The sequence below is a fragment of the Hemitrygon akajei genome, chromosome 31 (genome assembly GCF_048418815.1).
Source record: "Hemitrygon akajei chromosome 31, sHemAka1.3, whole genome shotgun sequence".
Taxonomy (NCBI): Eukaryota; Metazoa; Chordata; class Chondrichthyes; order Myliobatiformes; family Dasyatidae; genus Hemitrygon; species Hemitrygon akajei.
The window spans coordinates 16,651,412-16,675,053 of record NC_133154.1 but is presented as its reverse complement, the minus strand read 5'-3'; the positions used below and the strand labels follow the sequence as shown (position 1 = coordinate 16,675,053).

General features: G+C 42.9%; 2 protein-coding genes and 3 non-coding genes across 7 annotated transcripts in view; 4 read left to right on the top strand and 1 right to left on the bottom strand.

Annotated features, from left to right (window-relative positions):
• The first annotated feature begins 3,533 nt into the window (after positions 1-3,533).
• On the top strand, positions 3,534-13,616 carry rpsa (ribosomal protein SA). Its single transcript, XM_073033870.1, has 7 exons — positions 3,534-3,668; positions 5,585-5,752; positions 8,195-8,313; positions 8,876-9,121; positions 10,955-11,083; positions 12,364-12,607; positions 13,454-13,616. Exons 2-7 carry the CDS (start codon positions 5,620-5,622, stop codon positions 13,546-13,548), a joined length of 966 nt encoding a protein of 321 aa, XP_072889971.1. The 5' UTR covers positions 3,534-3,668; positions 5,585-5,619; the 3' UTR covers positions 13,549-13,616.
• Positions 6,010-6,166, top strand: LOC140719523 (small nucleolar RNA SNORA62/SNORA6 family). Its single transcript, XR_012096938.1, has one exon. It is a non-coding gene; the product is annotated as a small nucleolar RNA SNORA62/SNORA6 family (small nucleolar RNA).
• LOC140719524 (small nucleolar RNA SNORA62/SNORA6 family) lies at positions 8,370-8,525 on the top strand. The gene has a single exon (XR_012096939.1). It is a non-coding gene; the product is annotated as a small nucleolar RNA SNORA62/SNORA6 family (small nucleolar RNA).
• LOC140719525 (small nucleolar RNA SNORA62/SNORA6 family) lies at positions 10,163-10,312 on the top strand. The gene has a single exon (XR_012096940.1). It is a non-coding gene; the product is annotated as a small nucleolar RNA SNORA62/SNORA6 family (small nucleolar RNA).
• Positions 13,617-18,041: 4,425 nt separating the features above from the next.
• The window catches only part of LOC140719318 (ubinuclein-2-like), a 63,897-nt gene continuing 58,296 nt past the window's right edge, over positions 18,042-23,642 (bottom strand). For all 3 annotated transcript variants that reach the window (XM_073033867.1, XM_073033868.1, XM_073033869.1), the window contains one exon: positions 18,042-23,609. In XM_073033867.1, coding sequence (XP_072889968.1) covers positions 23,557-23,609 — 53 coding nt within the window. In that variant the 3' untranslated portion in view covers positions 18,042-23,556. The remainder of the gene's footprint in view (positions 23,610-23,642) is intronic.

Here is a 23,642-nt window from a genome sequence, read left to right as displayed (position 1 = left end):
TTTTTTTTATGGAAGACCGGCAGTTGCCCAAGCTGCAAGACTCCCCTCTCCACGCCACCAATGTTGTCCAAGGGAAGGGCATTAGGACTGTTACGTATCCCGTAACTGGATCACTTACCAGCAAAGATAGAGAGGTCCGCTGAAGTCTGATGGTACCTTTTTTAAATGTTTTTATTTATAAAGTGGCACAAAAGGAAGGTTAATACAAACATTTTGATAACATACGTCGTCAATACTCAATCTAAAGCGCAGGTATAGTAATGATCAATCAGAAATAAGCTCTATCGTTGTCTAGGGGATAATATCTTGTCCATTTGGAAATATAACAGTCATTCAAAAAAAGTCGGCAGGCTTCAGCCTTTTGGGAACCGCTGGGTTTCCCGTGTTGGAGAGAGAGAGAGAGATTGGTGAGAAAAGGAACACTTGCCCGGGTCCTTACAAAGCAAAACTGTGAAATCAGGGGAGCCGGCTTTCCTGTTGTTAGTTAAAAGCGATTTTAGCCACAGACTCCCGATTCGGAATCTAACGCACGTGGCTTCCTTCAAACTGGCTTCCCGCTACGACGGGATCGCTATCGTGTCTCCTTGGTGCGTCTGGAGGTGTCGTCCCCCCCAGACCCTCCTTTATACTTCCTCACAGGATTGCAGGTGTCAATCTCTCTCTCAACCAGCCCACTTTGCCTGAGGGCTTTACACGTGGTCTTCATGAGACAATAGTCAGGGTCGCTTTATTCTGCATCCCGGTGGAATGTGGTATTCAGCACGTATCTCTCTCTCCCATTTCCTGTGTCTATTCAGCACGTCTCTCTCTCTCTCCCATTTCCTGTGTCTATTCAGCACGTCTCTCTCTCTCTCTTGGGTCATTGACCCCCCCCCCCTTCACTAGGGCTCTTGCGATTCTCACAAAGGAGGGGGCGGGTATCATAACAGGACCCATACAGCTTGGCACCGGTGTCATCGCAAAGCAATGTGTGGTTAAGTGCCTTGCTCAAGGACACACACGCAGTCTCAGCCAAGGCTTGAACTAGCGACCTTCAGATAACTAGACGAACGCCTTAACCACTTAGCCACACGCCAACAGGAAGACAAAGAACATCTACAAAATCTCAAGACAGTGTTTAACAAAAGATTAGAAGATTATGAGCTCAGAGAACGACACATGAAGTCTGAATTCTTTAAACCAAACTTCGCTTACCACTTGAGGGTTGGTTCCTCAGACAAGGAGGTTCTATGTGTCACTCTTGGACAAGCAGTCCTGGCGAGGATCTACAGAAGTGGTTACTTGGAAAGATTGGGAACTGAATCGGACCACTCTCCTACACAGTGCAGATTGCATCTTATGTCATCTGGAAACTACACGTCGGTCAGCTGAGAAGAGAAAAGTCAGCTGTTAGAGAAGAAAGGTGACCAGAGCTGTCAGAACCACTTCCTGCAGTCCCAGAGTCAACTCTTACAACCACCAGGGAGGAGGCCCCAAAACTTGCGATTGTTTCACAGTCACAGGTCTCACCTGCCAAGCAGAGTGAACACCCCTTGTCAGGATATATGTTATTTCCCAAGAGCAAGAAATCATCCACAGCAATTAAATCTTTAGGTCAAAATCAGACAATTTAAAATTTACTATGCTGCTGATGTCTATATAGTAGTTATATATTCTGTGTGTGTATATATACTAATAAATAGTATATATATTATATGACTACAGAGCTAGTCATTAATTACACGGTTGAGTTAAGATGCATTCTATATTGAGTTGGAGTTTATAGCTAAGCAGGGAGGAGTGTAGTGTATTTAATATTTCAGAGGAGATTTACCAGGATGCTGCCTGGTTTAGAGAGGATGGATTATGATCAGAGATTAAGGGAGCTAGGGCTTTACTCTTTGGAGGGAAGGAGGATGAGAGGAGACATGATAGAGGTGTACAAGATATTAAGAGGAATAGATAGAGTGGATAGCCAGCGCCTCTTCCCCAGGGCACCACAGCTCAGTGCAAGAGGACATGGCTTTAAGGTAAGGGGAGGGAAGTTCAAGGGGGATATTAGAGGAAGGTTTTTCACTCAGAGAGTGGTTGGTGTGTGGAATGCACTGCCTGAGTCAGTGGTGGAGGCAGATACACTAGTGAAGTTTAAGAGACTACTAGACAGGTGTACGGAGGAACTTAAGCTGGGGGGTTATATGGGAGGCAGGGTTTGAGAGTCGGCACAACATTGTGGGCCGAAGGGCCTGTAATGTGCTGTACTATTCTATGTTCTATTTCAGTAATATTGTAAACATATTGCTTGATTAAGCATTGTTTACACACTTCATTATAGGCCATATGTAAGAAGTATGTGAGTATGTCATTGTGCCATCACATCATACAGGAGCGCCTCACTAAAGAAAAGGAAAGAAAAACTAGGGAAACAAATATTCCGGGCTCCTGTGTTTTTCTTTCAATTAGCTTCCTGAGTTACAGCACCCACTGGAGTTGAGAAGTATAAGGAAGGATCTTACTGAAACCTATCGAATATTGAAAGGCCTAGATACTGTGGATGTGGAGAGGATGTTTCCTACAGTGGGTGAGTCTAGAACCAGAGGACACAGCCTCAGAATAGAGGGACATCTATTTAGAATAGAGATAAGGAGGGATTTCTTTAGCCAGAGGATTATGAATCTGTGGAATTCATTGCGACCAATGGCTGTGGAGGACAAGCAGAAGTTGATAGGTTCTTGATTAGTCAGGATATCAGAGGTTAGGGGGAGATAGCAAGAGAATGGGATTGAGAGGGATAATAAATCAGCCATGTTGGAATGGTGGGTCAGACCTGATGGGTTGAATGGCCTATTTCTCCCTCTATGTCTTATGGAAGAAGGCTCCTGGCTCATTAGTCAGGGCACGGAGTATAGAACATGGGATGTTATGTTGCTGTTAAACAAGATAGTGGTGAGTCCACATTTGGAATATCATGTTCAATTTCGGTTGCCTGGCATTGGAAAGATGTCATTACGCTGCAGAGATTTAACAGGATTTGAGGGACAGAGTTACTACCAGAAGTTGAGCACACCGGGACTTATTTGAAGCATAGAACAAAGGTGATTTTATAGAGGTGTACAAAATCATAAGGGGCATAGTTGGGTGAATGCACCGAGCTCCCCCACCCCAACGCCCCATGGTTGGATAATCAAGAACTAGAGGACATTGGGGAAGGTTTAATAGGAATCGGAGGGGCAACGCTTTCAGAGTATACGGAATGCGCTTTGTAGACGAAGTGGTTAAGATGAGAACAGTTATATTAAAAAGGAACTTGGACAGGTTGACGAATAGGAAATGTCTCCGGCAAATGGACCACGTTAGATGGCAATCTTGATCGACAGGGACCGGCTGGCCGAAGTTCATGTGCTGCTTGACTATGCCGTGAATTAACCATGAAGAGAATATCCATGAGCTATTTACTCCAGGACACTAAACGATTAGAATCCCGCACCCAAGACCGACTCCGATTCTGCAGGACAGGACCGCCGCCTACCGGGCCTCAAAACGCCTCAGACGCTCCGGCACTAACCCCGGAAGTGAACGGCCGCAGAGCTGCCAGCTGATTGGCTGGCAACAATTCGATTCACCTATATAATAACGTCACTTCCTGCGTTAGGCCTCTTTTACCGCCAGACCTCCACACGGCGTTATACGGAGTGAGTGTGACCGAATGGAATTCATTGAGTCGTTTCTCTTCAGAGCGTATAAATCTTTCATTGACCCGTTAATTAGGGTCTAAGACATGCATAATGGCGTAAAGGTCCAATGTTAACATCAGTGATCAAAATAAATTGTGGGGTGTGCCAGACGGATAGGCCGCAGGCTTCGGCGTTGCTCGGTGGGTTCGGACCGAGGCCGCCCTGCCCTACCCTACCGTCGGGTGTTCCTGGAGCTGAGCCTGTTTCCTCGAGGCCTTGGACTGGCAGGGTTCAGGACGTGATGATTTTGCTTTTGTGTTCGGGGTTACTGATGGCCTATCCCCAGGGCCCGGGTAACACGTGAACCTATCGCAGTATCAGTATCGGCTCGTTCATCGCCATGGATGGTGGGCCATTCGCCAAAGCTTTTTCTACTGTGCAACTGGGAATGCCAGGATTTTGACCTTATAACGCATAACGTTGCAGTAAAAAAAGTATTGGGAAGAAATGAGTTAGGCGTCATTTTTTTTTACATTGAAGTTCAACGTTTAGGCCTGAAATGCTTTGTTAAAACGGAGAAGGCGAACGTGTGCTTGTTCTCAGATACAGTGGTGTAGATAGGACAAAGGGAATATATGTGGAGTGAATGGGGTTATCGTGACAATTAATATGCTGTATTGTCTGTACTGACAGTGTTTGGAGCTGTTCTGTGCCTGCTGCTCTCCACCTCTATGATTTTGGGTGAGGAATGTGTTGTCAAAACTTCTAAATTGTCCTGTGGCCTTCAAAGTCTGCTCCTGCCTGTGGAAAATGTGAAAACTTGTGATTACACTCACGATTAGGGTTGAACCCGGGGCTGGGAGGCAGTAGGTCTGTCTTGGCTGCATTAGTTTGGATGGCTTAGTTGGAGAAATTTCATAGCTTGGGCTGGTGGTTGTCAACTTGCAAGATACATGGAATATGGCATCTAGTCTTAACAGCAAATTCTTAACTAACTTTGTAAATATAAGGGAAAATAAGTCTTCAAGGCTTAGTTTGTGAACACGGAATATCATATTCATATAAATACACAGTGTACTCTGGTTAAAAGGGACACGTCAGGGACAGTATGTTTTGGTCCAATTCAGTAGCTGCCCTAATTAGCCAAAGTTTCAAGGAAATAGGTAAACACATCTTTAAAAAACAATTTTACAGTGACAAATTATATATTTAAATAACAAGCAGAACAAATTAAAATGCTATAAATACTACTACAGTACTTTAAAACAATAGTTTGTAATATTTGTCGATGGAGGAATTCATCCAGTTTACACTGCCTGGACCTTTTGATTGACTGAACGTATCTGCAGATATTGGATTGCCTGAACAATTGCATCCTCCAAATTTTCATCATAACATTCAAGTTGATTGTTATATTCTTCAACAAGTTAGGAACTTTGAAGTAGTGAAATAATTTAATTTTCATTCCTGTTCATCTTCAAACCTCAATGCTTGTAACTGCAATGAGCAAAGCAGTTCTGAATTACTGCTTATTTGTCAGCAACTATCAGTGACAAAAATCACTGCTTTTTAAAAATCAACACAGGCATCTGACACTACTTTGTAAGTGCTCTGTAAGCACTGTGTGGTGTCTAATGGTCACACAATTGTATGCGACTGATGCTAGTTAGAAACTGTCACCAGTCTACTGCGTAGTGTCCAAAATAAAGGGAATCCCTTGTATTGTGTTTGATTAGTTTTTGTTCTTTAAGAGTTGTCCCAAAAAGCAGCTACCCTGATGAACCGATTGCCTAGTTAACTGGAGACCAGAATCCACTGTGTGTGAGATCATTTCTCTACTAAAGTATTATGATGTTATTAATGCTAGGTATTTCTGAGTGCTCTGCATTTGAGATTCTGGTGTCTATTTAACACTTTGGACTCTCAATCCTCAGGTTACCCATCGTTGCTTTTAAAAGGGAAACACACAATGTCCGGAGGTCTTGATGTACTACAGATGAAGGAGGAGGATGTCCTCAAATTTCTTGCTGCTTCCACTCACCTGGGCAGTACCAATCTGGACTTCCAGATGGAGCAGTACGTCTACAAGAGGAAGAGTGATGGTAGGTCTTAGACTCAGTCAAAAGGCGGGAGGTTAGGCTGAAACCATTACATAGTTGCCAATTTGTAGGATTATTGTCAATTTACATAATAATAGAATGTAAAAGCAGCATTTCACAGATAATTTGGAAAAAATGTCTTATTTTTGCCCTCCTGAAGGTATACTCTATTTGTACAATGAGATGGTGTCTCCGTTTCAGTGCTGTAATATCCTAGAAATGTCCACATAACCTAATTTTTGGTGTTGTGTCTCTCATTCAATGCACATCCTTAAAACTCAGTGCCAAGGTCAGCTTCTGGCCAATTAACTCTTGAGTGTCGGAGGTGTGCTACAGTAAAGATGGCAGGTATTTCGCTAACACCACAAGAGTCTCTGGCTCGATGAGTGGGGTTTGATAGTGTTTCCTGTCACAAGGCATCACTTGGGGTTGGGAATGGTGAGTACGGCGCTCTGTTTGCTGACAGCTGAGTTGGAGCTACAAAAAGGCAGGTAGTGTACTTTTGAATTACTTTGCAATGTGGTTGGTGTTTGGATAAGTCAAGTTTAAAACCAGCCAGTCCACCTCCAGAACTGTATGCAGTCAGTCTCATCTACTCAGACGAATGGACTCAAATCCAGGCTCTGTGGAGCATTTTTTGTAAGATTGTTTGAATACTTGCATGTTGTAATCAGAAAAATAATTTTATCTCAGTGAAATGCCTCATTGTATACTGAGCACTTGTCCTCGTGTATTCTCTGTTTAGACCAGGGGTTCCCATCCTGGTAAGGCATGAAAAAGGTTGGCAATCCCTGCTTTAGCCAGATGTCTGTCTCCTGCAGTCCTTGTGAGAATTGGACTTCTGATTACATTGAATTCTTTAGCCCCTCTCCTGTAAGTGCCCCCGTTGAACTGAGCCGTGTGGCCATATGTCTTAATATCTTGTTTGGCATATCAAAATTTGTATTTGAAAATTATTTATGGTAGTGGTTTGCATGGCACTATTACAGCTTGGAATGTCTGAGCTCAATTCCTGCATCCTCTGTAAGGAGGCTATAGGCTGATCTATACTTCTGCGTCAAATGAACACCGTAGCCGCATAACTACGCTGTACCCAACGCCATAGCCTGCCGTGCACCTCTCCAAATATGTAACTGCATGTCGCGGCGACACAGACAGCAACAACTGTGATTGGTGCACTTGGTAGCATCGTATTTCCTCCTGTCTATAGGCATACTGTGAGTACACTGATGCGAAATAAATGGTTGGCAACGACAAACCAAATTGTCAAATTGACCTGCCGACATCCGAAAATATTTGAAATGCATTTCCTCGTCCATGTCTCTCAGTGGCCGGACAAAAACAGAAAATTCACCCTCCTTCTGCCTCAATCCGTACAATGGTTGTACATACCATCTCTGATGTCTTCTCTCTTTTCTGCGTTGCAGTAATTTCAATAAAAGTAACCCTTGTTCAACATTTATTAGCTCCAACTCCAACATGATGCGCTCAGTCGCCATTAGAAGCCCCACTGCCAACTAGCGTTTTGGCGGTGAATCGCAGAACTACGCAGACATACCAACGCACAGGTATAAATGCTCAACGGCGCAGGCCACTTACGAAGGCTGCGGCGTAGGCTACTACGCGGAAGTATAAATCAGCCTTTAACGTCCTCTCGGTGGAATGTATGTGTTTCCCCGGGTACTCTGGTTTCCTCCCACAGTCCAAAGACTTGGTTGTTACAAACTGTCCTGTGATGAGTTTAGGGTTAAACCAGGGGGTGATGAGTGGTGAGGAAGGGCTTAATCCATGTGCTATCTATAAAAAATATAAAGATGAACTATAAATACACTTGGTTTTAAGTCATGTTCTTTCCCCCAATGTTACTGCTTTTATCTCATTTTGTACATATAAGTCACTTCCTTATTAAGAGTTAATTTTGTATCTGCTCCCAGCTCCCCTTTGGGAAATGTATTCCAGATAATTGTAACTGCAGCCTTCGCAGGTGTTGTACATCTTGGGGCTTTTTGCTGCATAGGTTACTAAGTGTTTAACCTTTGTGCATACATTTCAGTAATGCACATACTGGGAATTTGCAAAGGATCAAAATGCTGGAAATTTTTGGATCAGGGAATAGGCTCAACTTGGTGAATACTTCCAGCATTTTGTACATGGATTTATAAGCCAAAGCCATTGGTACTTTTTAGGAAAAGAGACTTTTCTGCCTTTTTCAAAGTTCAGTCTGACAGGTTTATACAGGGAAAATTAGCATGTGTGAAATGAACACCAAATGGGGCTTTGAGATGGTTGCTAGAGTGCCAGCAGGCTGAAAATGATCATAACCAGAAGTTTACTGGGTTCAGATAATCTCAGGGAACTGTAAGCTACAATGATTCATGGTGTTGGATCAATGCTTTTATGTTGGTTTTGTCAGGAACTGATTCAAGCTTATTGCTTTTTGGACAGGTATTTATATCATTAATCTGAAGAAAACGTGGGAGAAGCTGCTTCTAGCTGCCCGTGCCATAGTCTCCATCGAGAATCCAGCTGATGTTTGTGTCATCTCTTCCAGACCATTTGGCCAGGTGTGTGGCTCAGACAATATTTTCCCTCAGTTCCCTGTTTGAACGGCGGTCTTTTCTAGGCACATTTTTATAGCTTTGGAGGTAAAGCCATTATTTGGCTCATGAACTCCTAAGTGTCAGATGTGCAACAATAACCTGGCAGGTTTTCGCTGACACCTCGAGGGTCCATGTGGCTCGATGAGTGGGGTTTGATAGTACGCCTTGTCACAATTTACGTGCTTGATCCAGGTTTCAATGATGGTGGTACCTCAGTAATGTGTGGTTGTTAATTTCACTTGATAATTGAAAGTATATGAAAGCTAATAGTCACTGCAGATTGAATGGCAGTTCCTACTGAAGGGGAATAATAAAATGCTGTGTAGCCTGGGCTGACCATTTGGCCCATTAGCTGCATGATAGTAATTTAAGGAGGTTTGTTGGTGAGGACCTTGGGTATTGACTGTGTTGTTCTGAGGATATCATTAAAGGAGCCTCACTGTAGTGAAGTTGTAAACGAATACTCGGCATTGCACATCAAGAGCTGTGTTACGCTCGTACTTACAGTGACTGCCTCTCTCCACAGCGCGCTGTCCTGAAGTTTGCTGCTGCCACTGGTGCTACTCCCATTGCTGGAAGATTCACCCCAGGTACATTCACCAATCAGATCCAGGCTGCCTTCAGGGAGCCCCGCTTGCTGGTTGTAACAGATCCCCGCCAGGACCACCAGCCCTTAACCGAAGCATCATATGTCAACATCCCCACCATTGCCATGTGCAACACTGACTCGCCCCTCCGGTATGTGGACATCGCTATTCCATGCAACAACAAGGTATCGTCTTCCACTGCAGTGACTTCACCTTTGGTTTTTAACATAAGTGAAAGCTTCTTCCCTGGGATAATGCAATGAATTCCCCTCTCCCTGGTGGTAATGCCCCCTGTGTTTAGTGTGTGCCAGCATTATAAACACTTCCCAATGATCTTTCTAACTTTTGAGTAACCTTCATCTGGTGGAAGGTTTTAGAGGCTGCAGTCTTAGATTGGTTAAAATAGGTGAGAAAAGAACTGTTAGACAAGTAATGGTGAGGAAGGTAGGTATTATAGAGAAGGATTTGGAAGCTTTAGGGCAAAGGTTCTCGGGAACACCTTGCTTAATGGTATTTGTCCATGGCTTAAGAAAGGTCGGGAACCACTGCTGTAGAGGGTGTGAAGATGATTAGAGAGCAAGTCTTAATGAGGAAAGATTGAGCAAGCTGGGGCTTTCCTCTTTGAAGCAAAGGAGAATGTGAGGCAACTTGATGGTGGTGTATACGATGGTAAGAGCAGACAGTCAGTGCCTTTTTTCCCAGGTCAGTAATTATGAGGGCATAATTAGAAGGTGAACGGAGAAAAGTAAAGGTGTTTTTAACATGGTAGGGGTGTGGAATGCACTGCCAGGGGTGGTGGTAGAAGCAGATTGGGGACACCTAAGAGTCTCTTTGATAAGTACGTGGATGAAAGAAAAATGGAGGAAAGCTTTAGATTGATCTTGGAGTAGGTTTAACTAGTTGGCACAAGATTGTGGGCTGAACAGCCTGTACTGCTCTGTTCTGGAGGGAGGTCTGTCTTGCATTTTCAGATTTGACTCTGATACTGTAGGCCAATTAACTTATAGGTCATAGGAAGCACTAATATTTTGAGTATGATATTACTAAATGCTAAGGCAAAATGTCAAAAACAGTAAGTTATTGGAGTTTTGAGGAACTGACATGTTCTGCCTGAAGGCTTTTAGGAAGCTACGGTACATTGCCACCTAATAGCTTAGCAGCCGCTAGAAGGATTTGGAGTTAGAGGGAGGTAGGATTTTAGATTGTCCCCAGTTTCAGGTGGCGGGTTTGCACATTGTTAGAACTTGGAGGTGAGACCATTGTGGTCGATGAACTCCGAGTGTAGGAGATGTGCTACATGATCATGCAGGTGCCTTTAACACTGCTCGAGCCTGTGGCTCAGTGAGTAAGGTTTTGTAGTAACCCCTGCTACAATGCCAGTGTTTTATTATAATGTGTAGGTTCATATTAGCCAGTTTGCTGAGAATCGTTCACCTGCTCAGAAATGGTTTCACATGGATAATTTAAAATTAAACTCTTCAAATTGTGAGGGATGATAGTGATCATATATTCGATGAGCCAGCAAGCATTCAACACTTAATTTAGTGAAAGACTGAGGTAGCAAACAGGGTTTTACTTTAAGCAGTTATAAAGTGCTTTGGGATGTTCTGAGTAAAAGTCCTGGTGTTGCTCAGTTCTTAGTTCCAGGATCTCCATTTCAGTTGAGGTGAGTAGTAAACTGGCTCTGATAACTAGAACAGGGGTTCCCAACCTTTAATGCCATGGACCGATACCATTAAGCAAGGATCCCAGGTTGGGAACTCTTGCTCCAGAATATACTTAATAAAGTCTCCTAATAACTGCAGCCAGGTAATGATGATTGGGTTTGTTTTTGCTGTTGTGCAGTGTGTATTGATAAATGAAGGTAAATCAACAGTTGGCATGCTTTAAGCAATCCTATTCTCCCATGTACTGTTAAAGCCCATTTACTCTGTGCGCTTTTTAAAAACTTATCAGTTTGTTAAGCTGAAGAATGGCAATGAGAACATTTCTTTTAACAGGGGTGCTTTGTATGTTAGGGCGCACACTCCATTGGTCTGATGTGGTGGATGCTTGCCCGTGAGGTGCTGCGTATGCGAGGTACCATCAGCCGTGAACATCCATGGGAAGTGATGCCTGATTTGTACTTCTACAGGGATCCTGATGAGGTGCGTTTAATGTATTTAATTTTACTTTTTGTTAGTGGCTTCAATCAGTAGCAGTTTGAATAAAAGACGAGGATTGCTACCCGTTTGGTGGTTTTGTCAGGCCTGCCTCGCTCAGCACACAGATCCTTAGCCACATGTGAATGTTTGCTCATATTCTGTAAGCAGGAAGATTCATTCCCTACAAGGTCAGTTGGTTCTGGGCCAGTTAGTGTGCCAGTGGTTTCCCCTTTACCTGTAGTGCTGTTGCTCAAAATTGTGTCTGGATGGGTACAGTTGTATTCAGAGTGCAACACTTTTCCAGGACAGGGAGCTTCATGGACATCCTGCCCGTCACTCGATCATTCCCTCCTACCACTAGTGAGGCTGTGGCGCATCATTCAGTTACTAGGCTGGACTGCACCAACAGCAACTTCCATGACCAAGAACAACAAGGATAGTAAGCACCTGACTTGGGCATATGCCTGTTCCTTAGTTTCCTGTTCTAAATCCTAGAACACTCCTTCCAAAAGTACCTTCAGGGAAACTAGCAGCTCCAGGAGCTACCTCCTTCTGAAGGACATTTAGGCATGGACAATAAATAAAGCCTTTCCTTGCCAGTGAGGTCCACATCTTGATAAATAAACTATTTGGATTTCTCATAACATAGGAGTTTGGACGTTCTCTCCGTGACTGTGACTCCGTGTGCACCAGTTTCCTCCTCCAGTTTGGAGAAGTACTGGTTGGTAGGTTAATCGGTCATTGTAAATTGTCCTGTGATTAGACTGGGACTAAATCGTGATTGCTGAGCGGCGTGATGCAAAGGGCCAGAAGGACATATTCTGTTGCTATTCTAAAAATGTTCCTCAATATACTTCCCTCTTCTGTCCCTCATTGAAGCAAAGCTAAAATACGTAGCCAATATAAATTTGGATTTGGACTGTTTCAATTGTTGGATGACTTATTAGCCATAACCAATGCAGTCCATATCAGTAAATAGTGCTGTGGTTAACTTACTATGTTTGTGGTTCAGTTTTGTTTAACTCTGCTGCTGTAATGTGGATTACATACACTTGCAGTGTTGGATGTGACCAGTATCCAGCATCCAAAAGGTTGCATTGCTCAAAAGCTTGCTCAGGGCTAGGTCAATCCATTAAGAGTAGAGTGGCAGGCTCAGTGTTTGCCTATCACTGATATATCCCACCATGTTTCATGGTCTTGCTAGCTGGGTGCCATGATATACACATTTCTAGAACCTGAATAACCCTGACCCATTCTTATTTTGTTTTATCTATATCTGATAGATTGAGAAGGAGGAGCAGGCTGCTGCCGAGAAGGCTGCTGGTAAGGAGGAGTACCAAGGGGAATGGACTGCTCCAGTCGCAGAGTTTGTTCAGCCAGAAGTTACCGACTGGTCTGAGGGCGTGCAGGTCCCTTCGGTGCCAATTCAGCAGTTCTCAGCTGCAACTGGTAAAAATCTGGCTGAGACGCTGGAGGCAGCTAATCCGTACGTCAAGCCCGCAGCATTCACCGCTGATACAGCTACAAGTGAGTTCTAGGCTAAGCAGTGTGCTTGGAGTAGGGGAAGGTGTGTGCATGTTGGAAGATGTTGATTGAACTAGAAATAACTGATCCTGTATTTATCTAAATAAGGAGAATCATTTAATTTATCCTGATTGCCATGTAATTTTATATGAATGGTAAGCAAGTTTAGGTGAGGTGAAGGTGTTTGCAGACAAAATTCAGTGCAAACTGTAATTCTTTAAAAAAAAAATCGCTCTGTTGCAGTTGTAGATCTCTGAACAAATGCTCTTTTTTTCTTTCCATGAGTCTTGGAATATTTAACCAGTCCTGTTTATGTAGCAATGTTTCATTTATCCTAACCCCTCAAACCTTTGCTGTTAAGTATGGACACTAATTTGCCCGTTTGGTTTTGGATGATGTGCAGTTTAAAAAAAAGTTTCTCTTGCTTCTAGCATTATGCTTGTGTTTGTTTATTGACTTGGTTGTCAATTTTGTTCTATGCCTTGACCTTTATCTTATTGATTTAATGCATAGGAGTTTCCCTCAGTTTCCATACCCGTAGATATTCTTGAGGTTTGTGGCTTGGGTTTTCAGGTCTGTTTACTTTAGTCAGAGGGATGCCCCAACCATATTCTCAATTTAGAGAAATCTTGGGGTTGTGAGAGAGGCTGTGAACAAACTCTAGCTATGCTGTGCCTGGTGACCAGACTACAGGCTTCATTCTGAAGTAGTTTATGCTTTAAGATGTGAATTTAATCATCCCAAGGACAAACTGAAGTGAATGTGATTTGTGTGTTTCCATTAGACTCCTGTGGTTACAGGGTTTCTCCTTCGCAGATACATTTGCTGATGTTTTTCTTTCCCTTACAGAGGATTGGAGTGCCCAGCCCGCTGCTGAAGACTGGTCTGCTGCACCGACTACACAGGCTCCAGAATGGGGTGGTGCCACAGCTGATTGGTCTTGAGACTTAAAGCTAACCAGGCACAAATCTGTACTTGGAAAAGAATGAAATAAAAGATGCCAGTTTTTAAATGTCTTGTTTATTTAATGACTGAGAACGTTTCACCATACTGTTGGTGACAGTATGCTAGTAACAGTATAACGTAAGTACAGGATTGTTCATGGCTGGGGTCAGGCATGCAAAGAGTGAATAGGAAACACTGATTTAATTGAAGCACTATTTCTTGATCCCAACAGTGGGAATTCTTCCAAGATAATTTGTTTTTGGGCAGATATCACCTCAGTCCTTGCAGTCTGTCACTTGGTCTTCATAATCTGTAGAGGACTTGGGCTGGTTGATAAAGCCCACTTATAGCAATGGGTTTATTTCTATGTTGATGTACAATTAAGCCCCTTAGTTTTAAGAAGATAGCATTTGATGAGTCTATTTTGACTTGTTATTTCTGAATGAAGATAGATGAAGTTTGCACTTAATTTGACCTCAGCTGAGAACCAGTTGAATCCAGTGAGTTTGTCAAAGGTCACATGGAAACTGCTGTGTCTGATTAACAGCATCAGGGGCCATGTCCCACCTGTCCTCTTCCTCTAAAAGAGTACATGTGTAAATATAGGTACTCAGCAGCCAGCATCTGGTTATAACAGGACCATCTCAATTACATTGGCAGATGGCTCAGCTGACTGAGTTGAAGATCATTCATAAATAGCAATAAGCATACTCAAGTAACTCTGAGCTTGTTTGAATTGGTCCTATTGCATGAAAATGTGATCTTGTTCTGTCCAAAATAGGCTTGGTAGTGTAATGGTTAGCAGAATGCTTTACAGTACCAGAAACCCGGGTTCAATTCCTGATGCTGCCTGTAAGGAGTTTTCACGTTCTCCCTGTGACCACATGGATTTTCTCCCGCTGTCAAAAGACCAACTAGTTAGTAGGTTAATTGGTAATTGTAAATTGTCCAGTGATTAGACTAGGGTTAAATTGGGGGCTGCAGGGTGGCATGGCTGGAAGGGCCAATCCTGTGCTGTTAAATAGATAAAATATTAATGGATTTGCAAAAGTTATTGTGTCCCTATTTCACTGCGGTTGTGGTATTGAAAGCTTGTAAACTTGGTTCACACTGCTGCTAAAGGGCCAGGCTTTTTGATAAAATCTTTTCCCAAAGTTAATCAATGCTTATTTGCATGATTTGTTGTGATTGCTGAGGCTCTGATGTTTATAACTAATTTTAATTTAAAACACTTACCTGGTGTTGCCTTTGGATAAAACTGCATTAACTCCAAAGAAGCAAACACTTTGTCCTGAGTGTGTATTTGAAGTTTTCAGAGTGAGCAAAGGCAGGATAATGTTGGCCAATCTGCACCCCTGCTAGCACTTTTCCATTGCTCCACTGTCTCACTGCACCCCAACATGGGATTCCTTTATGATCAGACTTTAAAAGAATGCATTTAGAATTTCAAATACTGTTTAGGGTTAGTGCACTTTAAAGTAGCACTGGCAGTTGGGTACAGATTTGGCAAAGTAGTGAATGTATTTTCTGACCAGATGTTAGTGTTAGAACTTCCAATAAAGAACTGTACAAAAGTCTTGGGCACATACATACAGCTAGGGTGCCTAAGATTTGCATGGTGGGTAAAATAGAAAAGTGGTTGGGAAACTGAAATGAGAGTACTTCTGTTTTGTATTAGCTCAGTAGTAGTGTGTTTGGCAACTGGAAAGACAGTACTGTGCAAAAGTCTTGGGTACCGTGTGTGTGTATACACACACAAGACTTCTACACAGTACAGCACATTAGTGACTTTGGATACCAGGTTCCATGTTATGTCTGATTTAACAGATTTGTTTGGTAGGAGAACTTGGAAAAAGCAAATTAACGAACAAAGTAAAAAAGCAAATTTCATCTAGGTTAATGGCAAAAAAAAGGGATGAAATATTACTGGGAAATAAGCAATTGAATGATACTGATAGGATTCTCGTGAGCATTATGGGATACCATATGCTAATCTTTTAAATATAAAGTATTGGCTTGGCATTTGTACCTCTTGTGGCATTTCAGAACAGCAACAGATTCATGGCAACTTCAGTTTGGATTTATTTAGTCAAGTAACACACTTATGAACGAACACTACTGTAGCAGGGAGCTCTTGATTTTTAAATTTCCTCCTAGCTACACATGTTGGATTTTGCTCCACACCTCCCAGGACTGTTTCCTACACTTTGCATTATTAACAGGCTCTAATTGTCATGACATATCTTCCTCTTCCCTTTGGTACTGTTTTAGAGTCTCAGAGCCATACAGCACAGAAACAGGCCCTTTTGCCAACTATGTTACCATCTCGGATAGTCCCATTTGTCTGTATTTGGCCTATTACCCTGCCCCTGCCACAAGTGTTATGGTACTCATTTCCACCATTTTGTCTTGCAGCTTGGTCTACACAACCGACTGGGTGAGGAAGTTATCACTCAAGTTACTTTACGATCTTTCTCTTTAAACCTATGCCTGCTATTATTTGATTCTCTATTTCCCTGGAAAAGAGACGGAATTTATGCTCACTTTGTTTCTGTCAGTGTAGGTAACGATTAGTTAGTAATGATAAGAGTAGATGTAGAGGCACATAAAATTGGGTGGGGGGTGGAATTCTGTGGCAGGGTTTGAATAGATCCTCATTAAGGACGGCCTTTACTGGTATAAATTTATTTTTATCCAGTGGGGATTGTTAGAGAATTTTGGGTTTAGGACATATACATTTAGCTTTGGCTACCAATCTTAACATCTGAATATGTATAGTGAATTTAATTTGGAGTGCAGTTTTGAATAATGGGTTCCTAAAAGCAGCAAACCACAGATGAGAAAATGCTGATTAAAATTCATTTGGAGGGTCTGGGTGGTGTGAATCTGAATCGGGAGGTTTGAAGGTTGTATGTAGTTTCAAAGAAAGCATTGTCCACTTTTGTAAATATGGAATTGTCCTTTGATGTTTGGCACATAAAATATGGAACCCCATGTTGGGCCAGCGAGACCTTTTGACCAGAAGTGTGTCTCTGTATGATGCCTGCTGTACTTTGTTTTGTCAAACAAGGAAGCTGCTTTGTACCTTCCAGTACTTCTCTCCAGTGACTTTATTCACACATAAAGGCTGTCACAATCTCTGGCAGCAGGCACAGAAGATGGTGTGATGGAAGATGTTGGCCATGTACAAAGCAGACCCTATTCAGAGAAATAAATACCGGGCATTCCAACTACAGAACTACACATCAATCGATTCCAGAGCTACTTGGATCTGGAATCTGTTTGTTATTCAACATATTCACAACATTGTGATAGTTTAGGTCATCAGTATACTAATTTTTTTGCCTATGATATACACTCAGCAGCCACTTTTTTGGGTATACCTGCTTGTTAATCTATCTAATCAGCCAATCATGTGACAGCAATTCAATGCATAAAAGCATATAGACACGGTCAAGAGGTTCAGTTGTTCAGAATGAGGAAGAAACGCGATCCAAGTCACTGATCATGGAATGATTGTTGGTACTGGATGGGGTGGTAACTGCTGATCCGGGATTTTCACGCACAAGTCTTGAGTTTATAGAGAATAATGAGAAAAACAAAAACCATGCAGTGAGTGGCAGTTCACCAAATGGGTGGACTACACCTGAAAACCAGGAACGTTCACTAAGTGGCCATGCCAGGAAGTACCTATTAAAGTGGCTACTGAGTGTACATTAACCAGTTTTGGAAGTTCAATAAGTAAAGCAATTCTTTATGGATAAATTTAGAACCTGTATCTTGAGAAATGTTGTTTATTTTCCTATTGACATATAAAAGAATGCATGATTAGTGTTTTGTTTAAAGGAATCTGCATCCTAGTGTACATCAAGCTCCTTGAAATCAAGGACACCTAGGTCCTTTTAATATCAGTATCAATAACATTGGATTATTCCACCATTTTTTCTTCTGTATTGGTATCTGGACAATTTACCCGCAGGGATCTTCATGACTTATCTATCTACTGTAAGATTTGGGTAACTGAATTTTCGAGATCAGTTACAAATTAGGCCACATTGGTTAGAGGCAGAATCTTACTAGTCTAATCTGCGGTCCAGACTGAGGGAGCTGTATCTACCAGCGACTAGTCTCGGTGCTCTGCACTGGGCAAGGGAGACATTTGGGCTGTTGTTTTTGCAACTAATTGGAATCTAGCAAGTCTGGCTGGGCAACTGCTGAGGTCAGTACTTGCCTGTGATACCAGTAAGAGGGTGGTAGAAAACACCAAGAGTCTGTTTATGCACTTTATGCAGTCCTGGGAAGGTCTGTAGTCTAGTGTAGTTTTTTAATCTGTTTTTTAATGTAGTTCAGACTAGTTTTTGTACTGTGTCATGTAACATCATGGCCCTGAAAATCACTGTCTCGTTTTTACCGTGTACTGTACCAGCAGTTATGGTCGAAATAACAATAAAAAGTGACTTGACTTTAGTAAACAAAATGCATTCAATCCAGATTTGATCAATTCAGGATTCACTATTTTATTCTTTTGTTACAGACATCGAAAGAAAATTACAGCATGTCCATAACAATCTGATCACAACCGACAACAGGACACCTCGCCAGTAAAATACTGGCCTTGTTGGGCAATGTAGGACAATTCCAATATCTCAAGGGAGCAGATTAGTGAGTGACATATGATATGACTGACCTGAACTAATTGTGCAAATGCTTTCAAATGCATCTAACACACTATTGTCCCAAATCTGAAATGAGATTTTGCCCCAAGTGTAAATTTGATTTCATTCAGTAGAAAAAGCAGGTGACACAGTTGTCCGACACTTCAGCTCCAGTCTAGTTACAGAATAATAAGTGGATTAAGGCAGCCCAATAGATCCTTACTATTAAGCACTAGAACACATGATAAAATGAATTATTTGCTTCCATGTGGTCAGGGTTAGAAGTCAGGGTCTCCTGTTTTTAACTGGGACACAAACCTGTCACAGACGATTGTGGAATCCTGCGCTGCTGGAGCCCAATTGGCTCCTTGTGCCTTTGCTGGTTCTTTGAAATATCCTGAGCTCTTTCCCAGAGATCGGAAAAACTTCCCCTTTTTAATCCAAATTCTTTATCGAGAGTGAACCTGCTTCCTAGGGAGCACGTTCTAGATCTAAACATGCTGCATGAAAATCACTGGCTTTTTGCCCAGTTACCTAACATTGTAACCTCTGATCACTGATCTGTGTTACTGGAAACTAAAAGCAAAATTAAAATCCTGCTGGAAATTTAAATTAATAACAGGAAGGCCTGGGATTTCTCAGCAGGTCAGGCAGCAGAGTTAATGTTTCAGGTTGATGCTCCTGTGACTGTTTCGCTTTCATGATCCATTAAACCACAAATTAGGTGGCTCCAGGTCCACAGGGTGGATCTGCAGAGATGTAGGAGTTTTAACACTGCAATTTTCTAGAGGTCTAATAATTTATCCTACAATCCAAAAGCAATCGGACTTCGTCAAAAATGGGTTTGAGGGGTAGAGGCAAGGAGCCGAGAGGATTGCAGGAATCGAGATATTCCTGCAAATATGCAATCCCTCAGCAAAACAGCCAAATCCAGAGGGAACAAACACCCTCTTACAGCTTTTCCCTTGTAGCAGACACCGACAGACATGCGAGTATCAAGTGAATGGGTTTCAGCGTCCACTGTTTCTAAGTGGTGACAGTTGAAAGGCACAAAATAACTGTTGGATGCCCAGTAGGAGTTGACAGGATTGAGAAAGATTGGGTGCTGGGAAGCACGTGATAACAATCTGTTGTACAGCAACAGTCTGGTGTGAACGGTCAAGCTACTGCCCTGAGTGAGTAGAATCCCACAGGCATCCACTACTAGGTGACTGATCAGGTCCTGGATACCTCCTGAACACCAGGCACCAAGTAGTCAGAAATCTGTCTCCCCACCTCTGGAGGGACCGGCCATTCACACACGCCACCTTTAAACACCTCAACAAACATGAAGGGCAGATTCCTGTGAGAAACGGCACCATGGTCACTTCCATCACTAAGTGTTTACAACCCTGGACTAATCATAGAGGGGGTATCTTACCCCAATGATGGATCCTGACCCAACTGAGGCACATTCCACAGGACACCTGCCTGAAGCTACAGTTTCAGCAAACCTGGACAAACTAAACAAACACAGGGCAGGAACTGAAGGTGAGTGGGATATGAGGGCTAAGCTTTTCTACTCAGAGTCATGGATGCCTGGAATGCGCTGGTATGGTGGTAGAGGCAAATACGTTAGAGGCTTTTTTTAAAAGAGACACTTGGATAGGCATATGCATGTAAAAAAAGATGGAGGGATATGGACATGTAAGTAGGAGGGACTAGTGTTTGGGTGTTTCTGATTTGCCTTTTAGCTGGTTTGGTACAACATTGTGGGCTGAATAGCCTCTTCATGTGCTGTACTGTACCAGCAGAGCTCACCAAATCAGATCATCTTTGCTGAGAGAGAAAGCATCTCCCTCTAGTGTTATGGAAGTGAACATGGTTGACTACTAAATGTAGTCTTCAATGGCCACCATGACATTAAGTGCACGAAATACAAGCTGTTCTATCGTAGGGATGGGAAAATCTGCAGTTGCTAGCAATCCAAGCAATACACATAAAATGCTAGAGGAACTCCGTAGGACAGGAAGCATCTATGGAAAAGAGTTAACAACCGGCGTTTCAGGGCGAGGCCCTTCTTCAGGACTCGACCTGAAATGTCGACTGTTTATTCTTTTCCATAGATGCTGCCTGGCCTGCTGAGTTCCTCCAGCATTTTGCGTGCCTTGTTCTATCTCAGGAATGAGTTTAAAAACTGTTATGCTGATAAACTCTCTTTGGACAAGTCCGTATTTGAGAGCTTTAGAAACACAAGTGCTGTTGTGAGGTTTCACCAGAGCTCTCCACTGATACTGCCCCATGACAAGCAGAAACCTCCGGCATTTTGCTTTTTATTTCGCTGCTGCAGTATTTTATTTATACAGACACGAATGTTGTTATTTAATAAATTAAATTCTTTCGCAAACAATCCAACCACTAAAACATTGTCATGTTTTAAGAACACACTGCCAGGTACCTACACCAGTCGGCTTGGGCTTGGGAAATGGATAGATTATATAATCCAGAACACTATCTAATGTCTTCAGCAAGGCCAAGGGTAGGAGACCTGAAGATTTCTTTAATTTGTTGAGAACATTGACAGTAATTTGACTTGAGGGGTATTGGTAGTGAGCTCTGCCTGACTTCCAGTATGCATACATGAGTTCTCTCACTGCCCTCACAGATCAAGAGCAACTCAACTCCTGGCATTGGAATATTATAACCATCAGAAAATCAGAAAGAAACATGTTAAAACAGCTGAGCTACAAACTAGGAGGCTATCACTATGTGGTGGCTGGGACAGTATTTGGTGTATGCGATATTTATGGATATAAACCATATATTGAAATACGGCTTATATACAAGGGATAGGGGCTAAAGTACGGATAAGCAATGTTTGGGGAAAAAAATCCTCATTTCATCTAAAAATACTTGAATGTTGAAATGGTTTGGACTAAGAGAAAGGTTTATTTAGCCCCAACGACAATGTCGAAGGGCTTCCTCCACCTCATCTCCCAAATCTGATTAATAAATTATCTGAATGTGAATGTGTTAACCTCATGGTCTCAGTCCACACGGCCAGTGTTTTCTGCAAAAGACTCCTGGGTGGAACCTCATTCCACTCTCCACCATGCCCAATCACATTCATTCTTTTGCATCCTATAATCTAGAGCAGGGAAGTTTGTAGGGGGGTGGGATTTAAAGGGTGGATGTTATCACTCCCACATGGTTCTTTCTCATCTCCTCTCCTCGCTGTTTGAATCAGGGGTACAGCACTCCTACATGGGCAGCCGCTATGATATTCCATTCGAGTGTGGTATTCAAGTAGAGGACATCAGCGAATATTGCTGACTTTAAAAAAATTCTAATGCTCACATTACAGCTGACGCTTGAACTTTCAGGCAAAATGCCTGCTTCCTGTCTATTGTGAAGGGTTTAGGATTGGACACAACAATTAGTATTGTCCTGTATCGGCAGAGCCACAGGACCAAGCCAGTTTGGGTCAGTTTCAAAAGGCAGGTCAAATCTCAACATGAAGACCCAGAGTTAAACTCCAACATGGACACCAGATGCTTAACGCTGGTAGGAATGTAGTTTAATGTTTCACCTCTTTTGAAGGTGTGTACCTGTTAATCACCACACTGTATAATCTCAGCAAAGGAATGCAACTGTTTGGGTGCTGATTAATGAAAGCCCTCATCAGATTACATCAAGAAACCCAAACATAATAAAGGTATGCTGCAATATAAAGTACATGAACCTTCCATATCCAACGGCAGGCCAGAACTGCTAGAAGGTACCACAGCCTCACATGGCCATGGAACCAGTAGCTAAATATAGTATATGTGATACAGTCTGTTTTGTCAGTGGAAGATGCATCCCACTTTGAAAGAACAGAAAAGATTGAACTATATTGGAAGTTGATTATGGGCTGACAAAGCCCCCACAAATTGGTTTTTACAATTCTCACCACTCCCTGTTATCCAGCTATCAATCAACATTTGGCCCGATCTGCAGTATTGCTAATCACACGTTACTCCAACCAATGACTGACCAACTCGCGGACGAGTTTGAATGGCAGGGTCACCGCAGACTGGGTTAAGGCATCCACCCCTGCCCACTGTTCCCACGTGCATTCAAAAACATTTCAGGCTCTCCAAACTTCATTTCAGTGTCTCAATACTATCTGTACATAAGGCTCACTGGGTATTGGATAAATAAAGCATGTAATGAACAGTCATTTGTCTTGAGCTTCCAATTTAATATTCAGCCTTGCCCTGCGATTCTCTTTGACATCACTTTGTTCCACATTCTACATGGGCCCATGGCTCCACTTGGCCTCAGTCTCCTTCATTGGCCTCTGCCTCACTAAACCCCATCTCTGCAGTACTCTCACCTCAGCCCCCAATGATCATTCGCTCTCCAGCAATCCCATCCTACTCGCACATCCCGAAGCTCAACTGCCCCACTCTCCCTTCTCCATCCCACCTTCCGTATCTCAAACCAACCACCCCTGCTGTGTGCTCCCCGACACCTAGTCTTTCCCAAAGCTCCTTTGCCCAGACCTCCCTGACAGCTGCCCCCTTTCTTGTATCCATCTGGTCACCCATCAATTCCGCATCCCTCACACACCAGCCCCTCGATCCCTGTTCCACCACTGTTATCCTCTCCCAACCTTTTCCATGCCCCTTCTTCTTATCGCCTTGCCCATCTCCTGGCCCTCAGGCTTCTGGAACACTTCCCCCATCTCACTTTCAGCCAGCCCCTCTCCTTTGTTCTTGACCACACACCTTACCCCATCTTCTGCCCCCCTCCCCACCTACCTCTCTCTCAGACTTTACACATCATGGGTGCTGGATTCTTTCGTACTTCAAGCCTTTGGGCCTACACTCTCACTTGATTTTGCTTGACCATCTTGATTACCCCTGGGATTCCAGCCCTTGACCAGAATCCTAACCCCAGCTCTAATCCTTCTCTCTGGCACCCACTCTCCCCCTTGTCTCCTCCCCTCACAGGCCTTAGACCTCTGGGCCCATCCCCAAGTCTGCGCTACACATCTTGTGGAATAAATGCTGTGCTTGTTGAGTAACCTTTTGCTTTGGAATCCTCTTTCACCATTTCAGTTCATCCTCGGCTGAAGTCCTCCTGGTTAGCAAATGAGCTAACGGACTGATTGGCCTGTCCAGTTCAAGCTTCGTTAGGTCCCATTTGTGAATCGACTCAGTAAAATATGTTCCCTTTCCCACAGTGCTCTGGGTCACAAGTTTTATAAACATAACGAAAGGAAAATGCCCTCAGTCATGTACCCAGCGAGTTACCTCCAAACGGAGGCAACTGGACCAATCAGGAGACTTCAATCCAACACATCCTGTGTCACTCCATTCCTTGAGGTCACTGTGATTTCCGCTGGACCTTCGAAGAGTCTCCCTGGTTTTGGTTGCCATCTGAACAGTAGAAGAAAACACAAGTATTAACAG

Coding starts and splice junctions, on each gene's coding strand:
- rpsa (XM_073033870.1), top strand. CDS start 5,620: ATGTCCGGAGGTCTTGATGTACTACAGATGAAGGAGGAGGATGTCCTC. Junction 5,753..8,194: donor CTACAAGAGGAAGAGTGATG/GTAGGTCTTAGA, acceptor CTTTTTGGACAG/GTATTTATATCATTAATCTG. Junction 11,084..12,363: donor TCTACAGGGATCCTGATGAG/GTGCGTTTAATG, acceptor TATATCTGATAG/ATTGAGAAGGAGGAGCAGGC.